Consider the following 19,330-nt stretch of genomic DNA (forward strand, 5'->3'; position numbering starts at 1 on the left):
GGAGAACAATATTAAAACCGGTCTAGAACCGAGAGGCAGCTCCAATGTTTGTATGTTTGTAGTACTTTGTGTGGTGTTGATGGAGCAAGGTTTCACATATACCGAAACTTGCAGTCCTCTCGAAATAACCTATAACTAATTAATCAACATGTTTTGTCTACTAATATTTTCATTACACAACATAATTAGTAAGCTGGGGAAGCTTGCATATGTGCTTTTACTAACACTAACAGTAACCCGAGTGTCTTAAAATGGCCGCTGCAAATGCGGGCACTTTTCTGCATATGCGTCTGCCACAGCTACGTGGTGTGACGTATCTGCGCTTTTGGTGGGAACTTCTTGCTTCTGCGCACTAGTGCCAAGATGGCTGCTTCATGCTTACTCATACTAACGCACATGCTGCTGCTTGTACTAAACATTTTCGTTCTGCTTAACTATTAATGCTATCGTATAAATAAAGTAATGGGGTTAGAGTAGGGATAGGTGGTATACAGTGCATTCATTTATTTTTGTATTCTAATATGTTTTTCTTTGACTTTGTTATTAGCTGGTATTTGGGCCCAAGAGTGACATGAACTTCATACTGAAAAAGCTGCGCCTGCACAGAGAATCCCTGAAAATGATGAAACCACTGTCATTGAACGCCTGCCAACACCCATCTTACCCAATATGTTCCTGGGAACCTGCACATTTGACTTCAGGAGAGGAAGAGAAAAGAACTATAATAAATACAATGTATTTTATTTCAAACCAATGTTGTTGGGTGGAATAAAGAACCTGAGAAAGTAAATTATGGGCGGGAACATTGATCCATTACATTGAATACGAAATTACCTCATCTTAGTATGGTGTGAGGACCGCTCATCGTCTTTCTGACCAATCACTGAAGGGAAACACATAGATTTGCAACATTTAGGGGTGGTACATTGCCCTGCAAATGGTATAACTAAGGTAGGCTTAGTTAGAGAAATTTGTCCGAATTATCCGAGTAGCTGACCTGTCACTGACCCAACGCATGCTATAAGAGATCGAGAGCAGAGGTGCTGGCGGAGCATTCTGTCAGAAGAATCGAGATTAGCTGAAGGGAGAATTATTGATTACCCAGTCGGGGTACCTAAATTGCAGTAGAGAGTGGGGTGTAACGCTGGCGTTGCACTTAGCCGAGGTCACCTGTCCTGATCTGTGGGTACCTGATTAGTTGGGAGCCCTATCATTGCCCCAGCCCGTGGCTAGCGTTGGTCCTCACACCATTCTAGGTAAATATAATCCGTGTAGTATGTCCTTGTGCTATTTCCCTTTCTCACCCTTCCCAGGTACCAATGTTTAAAGGTGTTGCTGTGATTTCTTGCAAACTTTATGTCCTATAATTCATATTCTTACTTGTGAAATTTATGGTCAGTGTAATTTGGACAAAGACTCACCGAAACTTGCATGGGTAAAGAGTTTAAAACTTCTCCCGAGTTTGTGGTTATTAAAGAAAAGATAAAATGTTAAATTAACTACTCATTATTCTAACACCCTTTTCGATCCCTAGGACTTCTAGCATAAGTGACAAGGATTGGTAAGTCATGGTTTACAAGTATAAGACCTAAAAGGACTCAAAGTACTGATAGGCTGTAAGTAGTAGAAAGCAGGACTACTAGTTCAGAGTGTGAATATTTATGGGCCCAGGTGAGTATGGTACATTTGAGCTGGTAGTCCTGTGCGCCATCTGTGAGAACAATTAGTTGAGCCTTGGAACTTGATTGATTTTTTTTTAATAAACAGATCGTTAAACAAAATACATTTATACTGGATTCAGGGTTTGGACTCCTTATGTTCACCCATCCATTTCGTGGATTGTTCATTCATCACCATCTTTGGTGTTCTAAAGTACTCATAAGGTTATAAGCAGTGCTCTATAAAACCTATTAAATACATAAGTAATTAGATGTTGCCTCAGTGAGCTAAAGCAAGACAGCACTTGCAGGAAATGAATCAAGGGTGAGTGAAAACATTCTCATGAGCTGTATCTACAAACTTGTGTCCACCCAAGCAAACCTCTTTTTTAAATTTTATTTAAAAGCACTCTCAACCACTGTTTTTTTTAGTGGCATGCTTTATCAAATCCTCTCACAGATATACTTAAGTATCTCGGTGGGCTGAAATTTGAGAAATTCAAGAGACCTCTTGATGGTATTCGTTAGAGATCTGTATATCTAAAATTGCCTAGGGGTGACCAAGAAATATATTTAATTTATTTAATTGGACCACGGGCAAGATTAAAACAAAAAGCAATGTTATAGTAACAGATATCGCCCTTCCACATCTAAAGTCTACATGTTTCCGCCTGAATACTCTGTAACTGGTTGGATGCCTTTCTTCAGGATTAATTTCTTAAAGATTCCAAGATATGATCCTATTTGGAATATTCTTTTTTATGTTTGTGAACTCTATTCAGTGTCACAACACTCACACTCATACATTTGCTATTGCATGCCACACAAATTCTTTACCAATCCTCCGGAGGTACTTCCTCCTAACCGTTTGAGGAAAGCCAACTAACCAGTTATGGCGTATTTAGGCTGAAACATGTAGACCTTAGATGTTGGAGTACATAATCTGCTACAATAACATTGCTTTTGATTTTAATCTTCGAAGGGGTGTAATTGATTAAATATTTTTCTTTGTCAGCCCTATGCAATTTAAATATATAGATCCTTAAATAATACCATCAAGAGCTCCCTTAAATGTCTCATGGTTGAGCCCACCCAAATACCTAGGTGTATCTGGGTGAGGACTCGATGATGAAACATTCCACTATGAAAAACAACAGTCGGTGAGAGTCCTTTAAAAAAAAAAAAAACATGAGTGTTACCTGGACGGACACAAGTTTGTAGATACTGCTCGTGAGAGTGTGTTAACTTCCCCTCAACTCATTCATTTGTAAAATACTGGAAGCAAAGTGAATTCCCTTTGAACGATTCTGCCTCCCTCCGGTATGATAGAACACTTGCAGATAAACTGGTGAGATTTAGTTTCAGTGTTAGTGAGTTACACAACTATGACTGGACAATGGAAAGCAACAGGACCTTCTTAGAAATGCACTGAAGATGCCACAAGGTAATTAAGAAAGTTCTATGTTTGCAGAAAAAGAAGGTGGTTTAGTGTGTGGAAGATAATGTTGTCTAACTAAAATGTATTGACAGAAGTAAACATGCATATTAAACATTAAAACCCTACAATGAAAAACATTTGAACTGAATATAATTAGAGGATCAGGATCAACAACATTATTTTGGGCAAGTCTGCATGTCTCTGTGATTTTAAACATAAATTTACCATGTACACTTTTTCTGAATGACAAGTCAGAGATGATACAGTGCTCTGTTGGATAGATACAATGTATTTCTCCCTTATCACTACCAGATAAAAACGTGATTAAAAAGCAGAGCATCATGAGCTTATTACAGCATGATAATAATAGGCAGGTTAGGTAAGTTACACGTGTTAAATAAAAATGTCTGCATTACCCATAGTCAGGAATTACTTCCAGCTGGGAGGGAGTCAATGGTGAAGGGAACAATGATGGGGAACAGGCTCCATTCATAAACAATGTCTTGGAGGTACTGGGCTGAGACAATCCTGAAATGAAAAAGAATTTACAAATACAAATTGCCTAACTCGATTTTAGAAAGCATTTAAGATTGTGTGGCAAAATAAAAACACTATACTGTGTGTGCAAAAGTAAACCCACACCATTAGGTTTAATATGTATCAAAAACAAAAACCTTAAGTTTGCAAAAGATCTAACACTCAGGCAAGTCACACCAGAAAAGGTTTGTTTAGTTTATTCCCATTCATCTTTTTTCAACAGTAATGGAAAGGGAAATGCAATATAGCCTGATCTTCAGTATAAAAAGAATGCTGGCAGATTTGGTTTAAATAAATTCCAATAAATATAGTTGGTACGTAGAAGGTTAGAATTTGAGGACAGGGCCTAAAAATACAGGTGGTCATATCCACTGAGCGAGTGTAATAAAAATGTAAGAACAGGAAACAGCTTGGAAGATGATCAGATGCACAAATGTAGCCAAAAATAATTTTCAGAGGTATTGATGAAAATAGATTATGTGGAAGCTAATTAATCAAAGATGGACCCAGACACAAATCCTAAGGGGCACACAATTAGACAGTGTCAAGTGAATGTTGAAATCGAGGTAGTCCAATGAGAAAGCATGCAGTGAGGCAATGAATATCTACTCTCTGGCCTCCACACAAGGCTCACTAAAATATTTATAACAATCTATTCTCAGTTTTAAAATTAAAAGTGGTTTAGCTTTCAGGCTCTCTGGTACCGATTCTGGAAACAATAGGACCAAAATTCCTACCAGATATAAGTTATAGAATTTAGTTTTTTGGGTGGCAGGAAAGGTCCTTGACGTGACCTGGTACAATCTCTTTGGGCGAATCTTCAGCCTCCCCCATTCAACTGGCAAGGCCCAAATTACATTAGAGATAGATGTGCTGAAATTGAAATTGGCCAGGAAATCTTCAATAATAAAATACCAGTAAAGTAACACAATTGTAAATGCCATCTTCTGGGAAAAGATAAACAAACAAAAGAACAAATTTAACAGTTGATCTCTGGATTTCAATTGTGCACCAAAGGAATTGGTAAAATAACTTATTTGTAGTCTGCATAGAGGAGGGGAAGATGGCGGCCGGCTGAAGACGCTGGTCGCGAGCTCCGTGGAAAAATCTCCAGGTAACCGCTATATATGCTTCCCGATCAACGGGGCCCCGGCGAAAAGGTTAAAAGACTAATGTGCAACCTCATGAAGCTCGTTTGGTAGCGTTTGGTCTCCCGCCTTCAGCCGCCTGTTACCCACCACCCGATACCCGACACCCGTCATCCATTATTAGGAAGCCCTCGGACAATCCCCCGTTACCTGCTTTAAGAGAGTGAAGAGAGCATCGTAGTATGTGAGGAAACGCGCTGCAGGGTGCTGCTCTGCGGGTTTACTCTTGGGCAGTGGAGCCGTGTATGCAGAGAAGAGGAGGGGGGAATCTCATGTCGGGCTGGCGCTCAGACTTAACACGAACCCTGATCCCGGTCCCAGTGGCGTTTCGGGTTCAGTCGCCCCAGGCAGCTGATCTGCTAGGCGGGCTCTGGAACAGAGCGCGTGAGGCCGCCGGGGAGAGCAGAAGGAAAATTTTCAAAATCGGCTTCTTCTTCCGGGGCAAGAGTGGAAGAGGCGGCGGCAGCTGTAGAGAGCAGGGTCGCATTGCTCCAGTTTCAGTATCAGTATCAGTGGTGACCGGCTGCACGAACATTACAGGGGAGAGAGGAGCTGGTGTAAAGTTTACTGAGGCAGAACCACGGGAGAACAAACAAGTGTCTTCATGCGAGGAGGATAGGGTGTTTAACTTGGAAATCCTTACTCAAAGGTCTGCATCTGGCATATTCTGCAACAAAGGATACTGTTGTAGAGAGAATAAAGTAAAGGCAGAAAAGGCAGAAAAGTCAATATATGCTTGCTGGATGAGTAAAAAAGCAAACGAAAGTTTCTGCCCCTTTCCAGTGGAAAAAAAAGGAGAATACAGTTGTACGGGCGAAGCTGAACCAGCCATACTAGAATCAGAAATTCAAGAAAATACGGCCCTATTAGTTAAAACCGCTGGAAATACTCACAAAGATTACACTATCTCAACACTAGGAGCAAGCGAAAGTAATAAAAGTAAAAAAGAGGAAATCCTTCCTAACATCAACTATTTTACTATATCCAGATCAAGGAAGGGAACAGGAATTCTTTCAGGGCCTCTTCTCCCTGTACAAGAAGGATCGGAAGAGGGAATAAGAAAATCAGCATACTGTCTCAGGAATCAAAACCTAAGTAAACAGAGTTTACTACAGCCAATAAAGAAGAAGTGCTTGACCCCCAAGAACACTAAAAAATCTGTGAAAATCCCCTCACGACTAGAGGAATTAACGGAGAGTATAAAAAGCAGAGGATCGAAAAAATCCAAAGAAAAGAGAATAAAGATCACCCCTTCATTGAGGTCATATTTTAAAGTACAACAAGTGGTGCAAGTAAGAGGAGGAAACCACGATCAGGTCAATAACGCGACCGACACAACGAATACAAAAGGCACATTAGAAACATCTCCTGTACAGTTTCCCAGTATAACAGCAGGTACTTTGAGCAATAATTACAAGTTTGGAACAGCAGTGGAAGAGCCTGTAGTTAAGGAGGTGTTGGTAGGAGGAAGTATGCAGTCGGCATCTCCTCCAGATCCTTTTATAAATATGTCCTCTTCAATGGAACAACCTTTATTACCAACTCAGTCATCACAACTAGTCTCGTTAACTCAACCAAGCACGAGTTCGTCATCACAAATTGAAATCGCAACTGACAAAGAGTCTCAAAAGCCCCATGAAGAAGAGCAAGAAAATACAGACATAGGTGCGACAGGAGACCTCTTAGAACTGTGTTTGGATAAAATGATGGAAAAAATAATGGGGGAAATGCGAGAAAAATTCGCAATCTCTGAAACGAATCAAAATAGAATACAAGAAGCAGTAGTAAGTCTAGATCAAAAAATAACCGACTTGGGGGTCAGAGTTACAGCAGTAGAGACCGAGTTAAGCTCCCTAAGTAAAAGAGTAGACAACACCCAAAGAGAGATAAGACACTTGAAAGATAACGATAAAACAATCAAGGAGAAACTTGAATCTCTGGAAAATCAAGGAAGAAGGAATAATATTCGTGTTTTGAACGTTCCTGAGAATTCAGAAGGAACGGATATTAAGGCTTACGTAATTTCTTTACTAGAAGAGTTCCTTCCATGGACAAAAGACTGTAACCTAGCGGAGGACATCCAGAGAGTCCATAGAGACCCTTTTAGGAAGAGCAAAGAGAAGAAAACTCCAAGGAAAATCTTGGTAAACTTCAGAACATATACTCTGAAAAAAAAAATACTGAGTGAGGGTCTAAAAATCGGGAGTTTCAACAAAATGAACTGGTCATTTCGCATCAGATCAGATATCTGCAAAATTACACAAGACCGGCAATGGGAATTGGGCCAATATATGCAGGAGTTAAAAACACTTGGCGCAAACGTACAGCTAAAATTCCCTGCCTCGCTCAGAATAATGTGGCGAAACAAAATGCATAACCTTAGGGACCCAAAGGAGGTAGAAAATCTTATTCATGTAATAAGAGATCAAATTGAAATTGACAAATTAAACAAGGAATAAACTACCAAATCAAGGGCTGAAGGAACAAAAACCAAACACATTGGATATATTATAAACAAGAATGAATCAAAAATTCTCAAAGGCGCAGAAAAGAACAACTAGAACATATATGGGGAAAAGCAATCACTAATGCAATCTCAAAGAAGAAACTACCTGGAGAAAACGGAGCACGAAACCGGGTGAAATAACACCTGGAATAAGAAAAAAGGAGGCTTCCCCGGGGAGGGAAACCGAAAGGCATTACAAAATGCAGGACTGTAAATACACACGGGTGGGGAGCAAAGTAGGGAAAAAAAAACAAAAAAAAATCCTCAAAATTGGAATATAAAAAGACTGGCAAGGGAGTTAAATGCTGCCTCAAATGCAAAATTAATTTAAAATGGCAAAAGAGAAATCTATAAAAATCCTAACATGGAATGTTAATGAGCTTAGAACACCGTCAAGAAGAAGAAGAATCATGGAATATCTCAAAGAAATAGAGAGTGAAATTATCATCTTACAAGAAACTCATTTAACAAATGTAGAATGGTCTCAATTAGCAAAAAACCTAAACTGGATTGGAGCAAGCATTCATACTACGCAAGAGTGTAATACAAAGGGGGTAGTAATTATTATAAAGAGATCTCTCAAAGCCAAAATAGAAGGTGACCAAGCGGACAGCAAAGGCAGATGGGCAATCGCCAAAATCAGAATTGAAGAACATATTCTCACTATTGTGGGGTATTATGGCCCTAATAGGGACGACCCTGAGCCACTCAAAATACTTTATTCCAAACTCTTAACATACCCAGTTCCAATCATAATGGGAGGGGATTTCAATCTCATAGGAGATCCTAAAAATGATAGATCCCCACCAACTAAACAATGGAATTTACCAAAGATGAGGGAGTGGTTAGGGATCTATAAAAAAGATTTATTGCTAGAAGACATGTGGAAATTAAAAGGAATAAAAAACTACCCACATACTTTTCACAATAAAAAATTAGGGCATAAATCAAGAATAGATTTCTTTCTATTAAACAAAAATTTGCGAGATAAAGTTAAAAGTATCGAGCATTTACCCGCACACCTATCAGACCATTCTGCCGTTCAGTTAAACATAACATTCCCGCAACAACAAATGCCTAGCAGGTGGACTGTTGACCGCACAACTCTGAGAGACGACCGATGCGTGGAGGAACTTATAATAACTACCCGACAATATTTTCAAGATAACGCAACTAGCACAACAAAAAGAATGACATGGGACGCTTACAAAGCGGTAATCAGAGGAAAACTGCTTAGTCTGGGTGCTTATAAACACAAATCAAAAAAACAGGAAATCATAAAGTTGGAAACGGAAATCAAAGAAGACGAATTACATCTGGAATGTGATGTTCCGCAAGTACAAAGGGAAAAACTGGAAGGAAAACTTCGCAACTCAAAAGAAAATCTGACAATTTATTTAGAGAATATAGTCAAAGAGAAATGGGAGAGCAGTAAATTAGCAAACCATGAGTATGGTGAAGGATGTGGAAAACTCCTAGCTTGGAAAATGAAAACAGATCAATCCAGAAACAATATATTAAACATATATAACCAAGATCAATCATCCACTTTTTCAGATGACGCCGCAATTAGAAAGGAATTCTTCAACTTCTTTACTTCAATATACAAGGAAGACACAAATCCAACGGAGGAAGAAATTAAAAATTATCTTGAGAAGATCCAACCCCCGCGTCTGACAGAGGAAGGAGCGGAATCCATGAATTCCGAAATAACAGCAGAAGAAGTAAGGAGCGCCATAAGTCATCTAAAGAAAGGGAAAGCTGCAGGCCCAGATGCTTTGCCCAACGAATTTTATATCGCATTGGAAGAAACACTAATCGAACCTTTAACCGAAACGATGAATAAGACATATATGGAACATGAAAGGATCCCAGACTCATGGAATGATGCTACGATAAGCATATTATTAAAACCAGGAAAAAACCCAAAGAACTGCGCATCATATAGACCAATATCGCTTCTAAATTGCGATTATAAGATCTTCATGAATATAATAGCGAAAAGAGTATCTAAGGTTATGGTCAAATTAATTGATACGGATCAAAAGGGTTTTATAAAGGGCAGACAGATACAAGAAATCACACATGAATTAATAGCAACAATTGACATAGCTGTACAGGAAAATCTTCCCCTTACACTCCTCACATACGACGCCGCTAAAGCTTTCGACCGTGTTAACTGGGCTTTTCTAACCAAAAGCATAGAAAAAAGTAACTTCGGGATTAACTTTAACCACATGGTAAGTGAAATATATTCACGTCCAAGAGCAAAGGTAGCTGTTAACGGCAATCTCACGGAAAATATCGAGATCCAAAGAGGTACACGTCAGGGATGTCCCCTATCTCCGCTACTTTTTAATTTATATATTGAACCCTTGGCATGCTCTATCAGAAATAATATCAACATCACACCTTTTAGATATTCACAATGGACAAGGAAAGTAGCGCTCTACGCAGATGACTTAATGGTGTTCACAGACAATTACAATGATTCTAAACCGGCAATTGATGAAGAAATGAACAAATTCGGTAAAGTATCTGGATACCTGGTAAATACTGATAAAACGGAGATAATGAGCTGGAACTCACAAATAATTTCACCACTATTGAAGGATAAAATAAAACACTTAGGAATCATCATAACACAAGATCTTGGAAAACTAGCAGAAACAAACCTCAACCTAGTCATGAACGAAACGAAAAAGCTCCTGAAAATCTGGTCAAGTCTACCATTAAGTTTCTTAGGTAAATCCAATATAATTAAAATGTCAATCATCCCAAAATTCACTTATCTTTTTAACAACATTCCATTAGAATTCAAAAAGGAAGCCCTAAAAAAGGTACAAGGAGAAATATCTAGCTTTATCTGGTCATCAAAAAGTACAAGGATCTCATGGAATAAACTCAGGAGAAAGAAGGAACAAGGGGGTATTGCAAGTCCGGATATTTATGAATATTACAGATCCTTTCAATTCAAAAACATCAGAGTCTTATTAACAGCACATCAAGCATATCCAACATATTTGAAACAGTTGACAAATGGTGAAGATCACTTCCTCTTCAAATTCGGCCATCCGAAATTTTTAAAAAAGTCAAACTAAAGGTTCTGAACAATGCTGTTAAAATCTGGAACCAAATAAGATCAGTTACACATATTCCATATTATAGTAACTTTGCTCCAATATGGGATTCCCCAGGCACCCCTGACTGTTTAAAAGACTCTTTATCAAAACCAATTAGGCAAGCTGGAATTGAAAAATGGGGACAACTTCTATCTGGGAACTCCTTGTTATCATGGAACCACTTGCAAATAATAACAGATCGTAAAATCTCGAAGTTTAAATATTACCAACTGAGCAGTTGGGTAAGCACCATTCCAAAGGGAGCATTGGATCCGGAGAATCTAGAACCAGAGATGATTAGTGAAACGGTATTAAAGAAAGAAGTATCAAAATGGTATTGGGCATTAATTGAAACAGAAAAAGAAGACCCAACAACAACTGTTGAAAAAATATGGAAGAAAGACTTACAAAATGAAGTCTCAGATCTTTGCCAAATCTGGAACAAGTCAGTAGAGAAATGTTGGTCATGTGTAAAGGCCGCTCCATTAAAAAGGAACCACCTTTTCTCCATACATAGAGCGTACTGGACTCCTAAAAAGTTGTCAAAATTCAAAGGAGTTACAGTAAAATCGTGCAGTAAATGTGGAAAGGAAAAAGCGGATGATATACATATGTTCGGTGGGTGCCCTTCACTTATACAATATTGGCAAGAAATTGGTAAGACTCTAACTGCAATACTGGCTACTCCAATAACTGAGTATTATTTTAATTATTTTTGGGATACATTGCAATACTCAACTCAACCAGACAGAGTTAGACAAACATCAAGAAAACTTACTATTTGTTATGATCCTTTTAGCACGTAGAGAGATATGTATTAATTGGATAAAACCATTTCCTCCAACACATGAAAGCTGGTTAAACACTGTAATACGAATTAGTAGTTTAGATAGAAAAGGGAAACAAAGTAAAAATATGAAACACTGGGAGATCTTGGAAAAGTATATCGAATCTAGACAATAACGTATAATCTCCCTCTGCTAGAAGTCACTTTGCTGTTTTTTTTTTTCTCTTTCTTTTTTTTTTTCTTTTTTCTTTGATTCCAATGATTAAGCGGACAATAATTCCTGGCATGACTTGATGTCTGTCAACTATCCAAGGGTCAAAGATCTCCCGAAACGATGGAATTATTGAATAAGATGGAGGTGTGCAGTGGAGAACGGATCAGACTAAGAACGAGGCTTCCCCATTGCACCTCTCGATAGACGATCAGGGGCAGCTGTCGTAAAACACCTTGTACGTTTGATGTTGGTCTCCCAAACGCCTGTCATTCTTTTTTCTCAACCCGCAATATGAGGATTAAAAAAAAAAAAAAAAAACTTATTTGTAATATGGCCTTTTTAAAAGCATTTGAAAAATTAGGTGAAATGTAGGTATGTTTCAGGATTCTTACACCGTCAGTAATAGGAGGGGTAGGAGGCTCTTATTCTGTACCAGGTAGCCAAACCCACTTCACCTACGCTGCAATAAAAAACATCATAATAGTATATCTGAGTATAAGATTTGGTTTATTCAAAATAAGTGAGGCCATCGACAGCTGGATAAAGTATGATCCTTCTGATAAATGCACTGGATGGAATACAAAATCAATCAAACTGTTCAATCTTCTTTGCCTGATAATTAGTCATGAACGAAAAAAGATTCTAAAGCCATTATTTCACGGATTCAGTGTCAACAACATGCATGGAGGGCTCAGAAATTTGTTTTCATCTGAAAGACTAACGGCTCTTGACAGCCTTCATGACTTTTATGAACGCTGCTCAACCTAAAAATATGTCGAGTTTAGCAGCACTAGCTCAGGGGAGTCTTCCAGATTAGCTCATTCTCATCTATTGATATATTTATCTCGCAGCACACACATGCCAGCTTACTCAGACCTGTGACTAACTTGCATTTTTATGTCTGGTGTTAGCCAAGACCTCTTGATTTTACTTAAACTATATGTACAATAAACTTACATAAAGGGGTTTTCAGCCAGCAATCTTGAACCACTGGTCTGTTGTGTCACTGACATTTTGCTTACACCCGCTACAGAATACAGCATGGGCCATGGTGTCAGTCAACGTCAGCCACTGGCCACCTCCACTTTGAGTGACTGCATTTAGCTCTGTCACAAGACGCACATCCATACAAATGTTAGTTCCCGTCAGTGTTTATGTTACTTTATTACTTTAGTGTTGCCTTTGTCTTTAGATCCAGATGTGATAGCAGAATGCTTTTTATTTATAACTTTTTAGATTGATTTTTTATAACACAACTCCAGGAAACATTAGCTGATATCGTGTACATGACAGCATAAGATTTCCCATAGGGAAATAAAATGCAAGGAAAGAAGAAGTATGATGTACATCATAATCAACAACATCAATAGTCCGCGTTATCAATAAAAAGTATCCATACCTCAGCATAGCAGAATGTTTTTTACCAGCACTTCCTATTTTTGATGTGAGCAAACAGCACACTCCAGCTTTCTCAGTCCCTGTCTCCTGCTAAAGGTGTTGTCGATTCCTTTTGGGGTGGCTTTTATCTGGCTGCTGCTATTTCACAGCATATCAGATTGTGTCCGTTAGAAACAGTTATTATTATTATTATTATTATTAAAGGGGTTTGTAGAGCGCCTGGTGACGCCTCCCGGCGTGTCCCCGCGCTGTGGAGATCGAGTCAAGAGAAAGAAAGGGGAAGGGGAACTAAAGGGCGAACAAATGTGTTTTCAGCAGTTTTCTGAAAGAGGACTCATCATTAGCTAGTCTAATGTTGATGGGAAGGGTGTTCCATCTGTTGGCTGCTAGACAACGGAAAGAGCGACCTCCCATTCTAGCTTTTTTTGTGCGCGGAGTCTTGAGCAAACCCATTCCCTTGGAACGAAGGGATCTGTTGGGCTCGTAGGACATGGCTAAATCGGACAGATAGGATGGAGCTTTCTGAGAGATAATCCTATAGCACCAGAGAAGTGCCTTGAATAGGATTCTCTTCCTGATTGGCAACCAATGGAGGGTAGCCAAGGTGGGTTTAGAAGGTGCTCTTCTGGGCAGTCTTAGCACTAAACGTGCAGCTGAATTTTGTAAGACCTGCAATCTTCTGATGTTCTTTTCGGAGGTACCCAACAGAAGCACATTGCCGTAGTCTATACGGGAGGTTATAAGTGCCTGAGTCATAGTCATAGTCATAGTCAAGAATCTTTATTCGGTGATTAAAAAACACCATAAAAGCACACATACATATACATAGATAAAAAGACATTAAATATTAGTCAAGATCCTTGTACATAATAATACAGTAAAAATACTAACATACAGGGCCATAAATTTAAAACAAAGGGTCCCAAGTCTTTCAATCCTCTCTCCTCGTCATCCTTAGTCGAACCGCCACCTTGATAAAATTCATAACACAACATAAGGTTAGCGGGTCAGAGGCTTTTTGCAAATAGACTAAAGCATCCCTGGCGTGTTTCAATTGGGCTTTTTTTAAGATGTTTACTAGGAATCTACGCCTGGGCATGGAGAAATAGGGGCAAAGCAAGATAAAATGAAGGGAATCCTGCGGAGACCGGTTGTCGCAGCCGCAGGGTCCCTTCTGCTCAATTGACGTGGTGAAACCTGCTGGAGAAGCCAACATAAAAGGAAGTAAGTTCAGTCTAAAACGACACATAAGAAATCTGTCCTGTGTGTTATACACAAGATACAGATAGGGCTCCATACCTTCCACACTCTTCACCAAGTTATAAGCCCTCACAGACTTTTTCCCTCCTTCAACCTCAGCACGGCATAGGGTTTTCCGCTCTAGAAAAATTTCCCCTACTTGTTTTTTGTGCAGTGCTGAGATGGTTGTGGGGTTCCTGAAGAGGTTTCCGAACCCTAGATCTTCAAGAGTGTTTCTCACATATTTAAGCCAGGGGATGCGCATACAGTGAGTCCTACCCAAGCAGTCCAATAAAATTTCTCTGCTTAAGTGCGCATCTGGGTTTGCCCAAATTTTTAGCCACGCCACAATTGGCCTAAGTTTTAACAAGTCAACCAGGTATGGCCTCCCTAGCTCCCTATGAGCTATGTGTCCAGCAGTACTGGGTGGTACCCTCAGGATAGATTTCAGGTGTCTATTTTCTTCCTGTTCAATTCTAGCAGTGTTCACAAAGCCCCAAACTTCTGCCCCGTAGCTTACTTTAGAGCATGTTATGGAGCCGTATAGGTTCATCACCTGTTCCGGGCTCCATCTGCCCAGCCTCCTGCCATAACCGGCTATTGCCCCATTAGAGGCAATCATTTTATTACAGCGTTCTACCACCAAGGAGTTGAATTGGAGAGCACCATCAAAGGTTACTCCGAGATACGAGAACGTTTTAACCTCCTCTAAACAATGGGTACCTATTGTATAAGAGAATTTAGAAGAAGGTTTTTTGCCTGCCAGGAGCACGTATGACTTGCCTAAGTTGACAGATAGGTCCAGGTCACTCATAAACTTGACGAACCCATCTATCAGAATTTGTAGGCTTCGGGGTGTACGCGCAAGCAAAACCGCGTCGTCTGCATAAAGCAGGACAGGGATATGCCGCGTCCCAACCCTTGGGGAATCTGCTTTTAAGCCCAAAAGAGACTGCTCCAGATTATTAATGTATAGGGAGAACAAAAACGGGGCAAGAATACAACCTTGTCTGACTCCACTTTTACATGAGAAGGAGTCAGACAGTCCACCCTCCCTATTAAATCTTACTTTAGCCGTAGTATCGCTATGCAGCTCTCTTAATATGGTGATTAAACCACTCTCGATCCCCAAGCCTGCCATCATGTCCCACAACTTCCCTCTATTGACGTGGTCGAATGCTGCTGCCAGGTCCATGAATCCCATATAAATGGGTTCATCACTGGCCAGAGTGTATTTGGCAGTCAGCATATATAGGTTCAGGCATTGATCGCTAGTGGACCTCCCTGACCTGAACCCATATTGAGTGTCCGAGAAGATGTTATTCTCTTCGGTCCACTCGGACAATCTGTTCAGAATTGCCCTTCCCAAAAGTTTAGCCGAAACGTCAATCAGGGAAATGGGCCGGTAACACCTAGGGTCGTCCTTGTTGCCCTTTTTAAAAATTGGCACAATGATCGCTTTAGACCATGATGGAGGGAGACCACAGGAGATAGCAGTGTTTAAAACCCTAGTCATCAGGGGGGCCCATAGGTCTATATTGCTAAGAAAAAGGTCAGGTGGAATTCCATCCGGGCCCGGGGCCTTGTTCTTAGTTAGACTCTCCATCCCTGCCACAATCTCCTTAAGAGTAAATACTACCGGGGGAGCCTGACTTGGGTTTGCTGATGGCTCTACAAAAGTGCCCGATTCATGGTTGTACAAACTCCTAAAGTGGGTAACCCACTGCTCCGGTAGGATATTGGCCCCTATTTCCGGAGAATCATTTTCTAGAAAGGTCGGTTTATTAATGATTCTCCAGAACCCCGCTAGGTCCCTTCTTTCCCCTGCCTCTCTCAGATCTGCCCAGGCTTCAGCCTGCAGGGTGAGTTTCCTCCTTTTGGTCTCTTTTTTATATTTCTCTCTGCTTGCCCTAATTTTTTGTGGATCCCGTGGTTTTGACTTCAGAGAGCATTTCAGTTCCCTCAGTGCCTTAGAACAATTCTGATCAAACCACCGGGGATTGACCAGGTTACGTGTGGGCACATTGGACCTTAGTAGTCCGTCTATCAGATTTGCAATGTGGTCGAACGTTTCTAGTAATCTTGGGCCCTGTACTTCCAGATCCAGACAGTCGTTTATGGCCCGCAAACCCTTATTGCTCAAGTTTTTATAAAACTTTTCCCCATCTATTCTAGACCATTTCAGTCTCCTGCCTTGATCGGTGACCCTCTCCCCAATTAAACGGTGGGCATTGGATCCAGAACCCGCCCTATATACGAGCATTAAGACAAGCGGGTTATGGTCACTGAAGCTGTTCCAGTCTATCCCTACACTAGTTACTTTGTTAACCAGGGATCTCGAAACCAGAATATAATCTATAATAGATGAACACCCCCTGCCCTTAAAAGATGGTGGGAGTGTGCCGTCCGACTGTGGGTCTATCATGTTGATGGTGTGCTCTAGGTCGTATTTAAGCCGAAGCAACCTGAGAGCCGACCCAGTAGGCGAGTGAGAAAAATGAGGCCCCTTCTCAATTGGGCATTGCGCCCAATCAGTGTTTACTTGAATCAGTGCTGGGCAGAGGTGACAATTAAAGTCCCCCACCACAAGCAGCCCGTGTGATGGGCCCTTGTTCTGAGATATAATTTCTTGTCCTAACCTTTGGTCGAGTTCAGTCAGTACCGGGGTATGGTTATTTGCTAACTCTGTGTTATACAAGTTAAAAACAGAGAATCGTAACCCCTTTCCATAGAACCGAACTGCCTGGATCCCATATGAGGACCAGTCTGGGAAGGACCAGGTGCCTGGGAGGTCTAAATCTACATAGAGGGACAAACCACCCATTGCTCTCCCAGATCTGGATTTTCGGGCGGGAACAAAAAAACACTTGTACCCCTGCAGATGGTAATTATTCTCCACAGCCCATGTCTCCTGTACACATATGATATAAAATTTTCTAATGTAGTCAACCCATTCCTTATTGTAAAATTTGCCCGCTATGTCGGCTATGTTCCATGAGATACATCTCACACCCTCTCCACTCCATTCTACACCCCCCTGGTCCCTTGATCTTATTTCCAACATTGGCCTTTGCATTTCCTGCTCATGTCCCCCTCCTATACTGCTTTTAGCTAGTGCATCAAGTTCAACACACATTAGCTCCCCCACACCAATCGCCGAAGTTTGCTGAGCCTTGAAGCTTTGCTCCACCAATGTTTCTACCAGAGCACCCTTTTCTATGCAACCCTGGGGGGTATTATCTGTTTGTCAATCGACCCCCTCTAGGCCATTCAGGCAATTGAACCGGTTGTAGGTATAAAAGGGTTGTTCTGGTCGGCCAGCTATCGGTCTGGAGTATAAGGCCTGGTGTCTCCCCCTCCTCCCAACCCTCTCCCAACTATCATCAGTTTGGGGTTGCTGAAATGGGACTGGGGTAATGGGAAAGAAGAACGACACATGGAGGGTTTGGATGGTGGATTCCCTAGATCTATTTTTCCCCTGACATATATAGGACACCGTACCTATATCCCTAAAACTCACCAGTATACAATCCCCTTTAATGGATTTTTGTGTTCTCCCCACCCATGGTACCCTTCTTACCATTATAATTTCATTATTGAGATATGTCGGGAGGGGTCTGTTTATGTTTAACCACTTAATTACCCTACTTTTCAGGGCACAAAAGTCCTCCATTTCACCTTCCTCGAGTGGGGGGACACCCGCCATGACTACAGTAAAGGCGTTAGTCTCTGGGGGTAAATTAGGTCTACGTGGTCTCAGGGTGAGCTTCATTAAAGGGGTCGGGATGATGTTATCTACCGGCTGTGCCGGAGGTACAGGTCCTGGCGGATGGTTGGGCATATTGGCATTAAGGGGTTTAGATGTTGCAGGCTTCGGCCTTAAGGGTTGTTGTGAGGGTGCCACATTCGCGGCTTGTAAAAGGAATGGATTGACAACACTATTTGCCGTCGGTTGAGGGACTACGGTAGGGAGAGTGGGTTCTGGTTGCGTTCCCTGTCGACCAGCTGGAGTTTTCAGACTACCTAATGTGGCCTCCAGAATAGTTAGTCTGATCTCAATCTTTTTAATACTCTCGCTGATCGGCAATAACAGAGACCTTAGCAAAAATTCTAAGTTTCCAAGCGGGACAACAGACAAGGGGATATTGGCAATAACAGCTCCTGTATCTTTTATCGCAACAGGAGCTGAATCCGTATGAGCAATGGGTTTAGGCTGTAAGTTCTCCGGTGGTTTTTCTACTGACATGGGGGTTTTTAGGGACTTGCCAAAGTCCGAATGAGGAACCTTGGGTTTACTCTTTCCTTGAACTCCCTTAGATTTCCTCCTGCGTTTATTGGGAGGGGGTCCAAAAGCTACTTGAGTGTTAGTTAGCTTCGATTTAGCTTTCCTAATTTTGGGGGCTGGGGGGGGTTGGGACACTAAATCAATGGTCACCCTAGTTGGGCTAGGACTAATGGCTGGAGCTATACTCATAACTGCACCTGATGAAATGTTAGTGCAATCCCTCAGCAATAGTGGGACATCATCAATTTGAGACAACTCCTCCCTGGGTGTAATAAGTTGGTCTCCAAGGGGGGTATTTTTCATGTTGTCTATTGAGCGTCTCCGTTCTGCCCTTAGCCTGGACAGGTTACACTCTTTATCACCCTCCCCTACTGCCCGGGAGAAATAATTTTCAAGAGTCCTATTTTTAACTCCACCCGGTTTTAATGGGGTACTCTCTCTTGCCGGGGACGGCATGGTGTTCGTAATGGGTTATACTCCGCAGGGGGTTCTCATCCAGTAGTTGAGATCAGCGGTCGAATGCACAATCCAAGAGGGTAGGCCCAGCCCGGCCTCCTTCGGCCCCGGACGGCCACAGACGGTCCCGCCCTTGTCCCGGGCTTCTCCCGGCGCCCTCCTGCGCGCTCCCGCGCAGCGGTATCACAGTGCAATGATAAAGAGGAAGAGGAGGGGCAGGGGGCGGGGCAGTCAGGGAGAGCGACCCAGGTGTTATGGGTTGACCTCACGCAGGGACTCCTGGTAGTTAGAGTCCCTGCGGGTCCGCTCGCAGCCCTGAACTTGCCTGTCCTTGCTCCCCAGTCCAGAGTCCTCAAGCAGTGCCCCTCGACTCACCAAGCGCCTCGCACCACGCAGCGAAGCGGGACCCGCGGAGCGGGTCCGGCGAGGAGCTGCGTTAACCAGTGACAGTCCCGGTGCAGGAAAACGAAGAGACCACAGTAGCAGCAGGTCCAGCAGAGAATCCCAAGGGATGTGGTGTGGAGGCTGATTTCAATGCAGGG

General features: G+C 41.6%; 1 protein-coding gene across 1 annotated transcript in view; it reads right to left on the bottom strand.

Moving 5' to 3' along the window:
• USP30 (ubiquitin specific peptidase 30) overlaps window positions 1–19,330 on the bottom strand; it is a 394,500-nt gene that overhangs the window by 103,178 nt on the left and 271,992 nt on the right. Inside the window, exon 12 of the mRNA XM_078667396.1 lies at window positions 3,513–3,624. Within this exon, the coding sequence (XP_078523522.1) occupies window positions 3,513–3,624 (112 nt within the window). The remainder of the gene's footprint in view (window positions 1–3,512; window positions 3,625–19,330) is intronic.

This window comes from Lissotriton helveticus, chromosome 11 (genome assembly GCF_964261635.1).
Source record: "Lissotriton helveticus chromosome 11, aLisHel1.1, whole genome shotgun sequence".
Classification (NCBI taxonomy): Eukaryota; Metazoa; Chordata; class Amphibia; order Caudata; family Salamandridae; genus Lissotriton; species Lissotriton helveticus.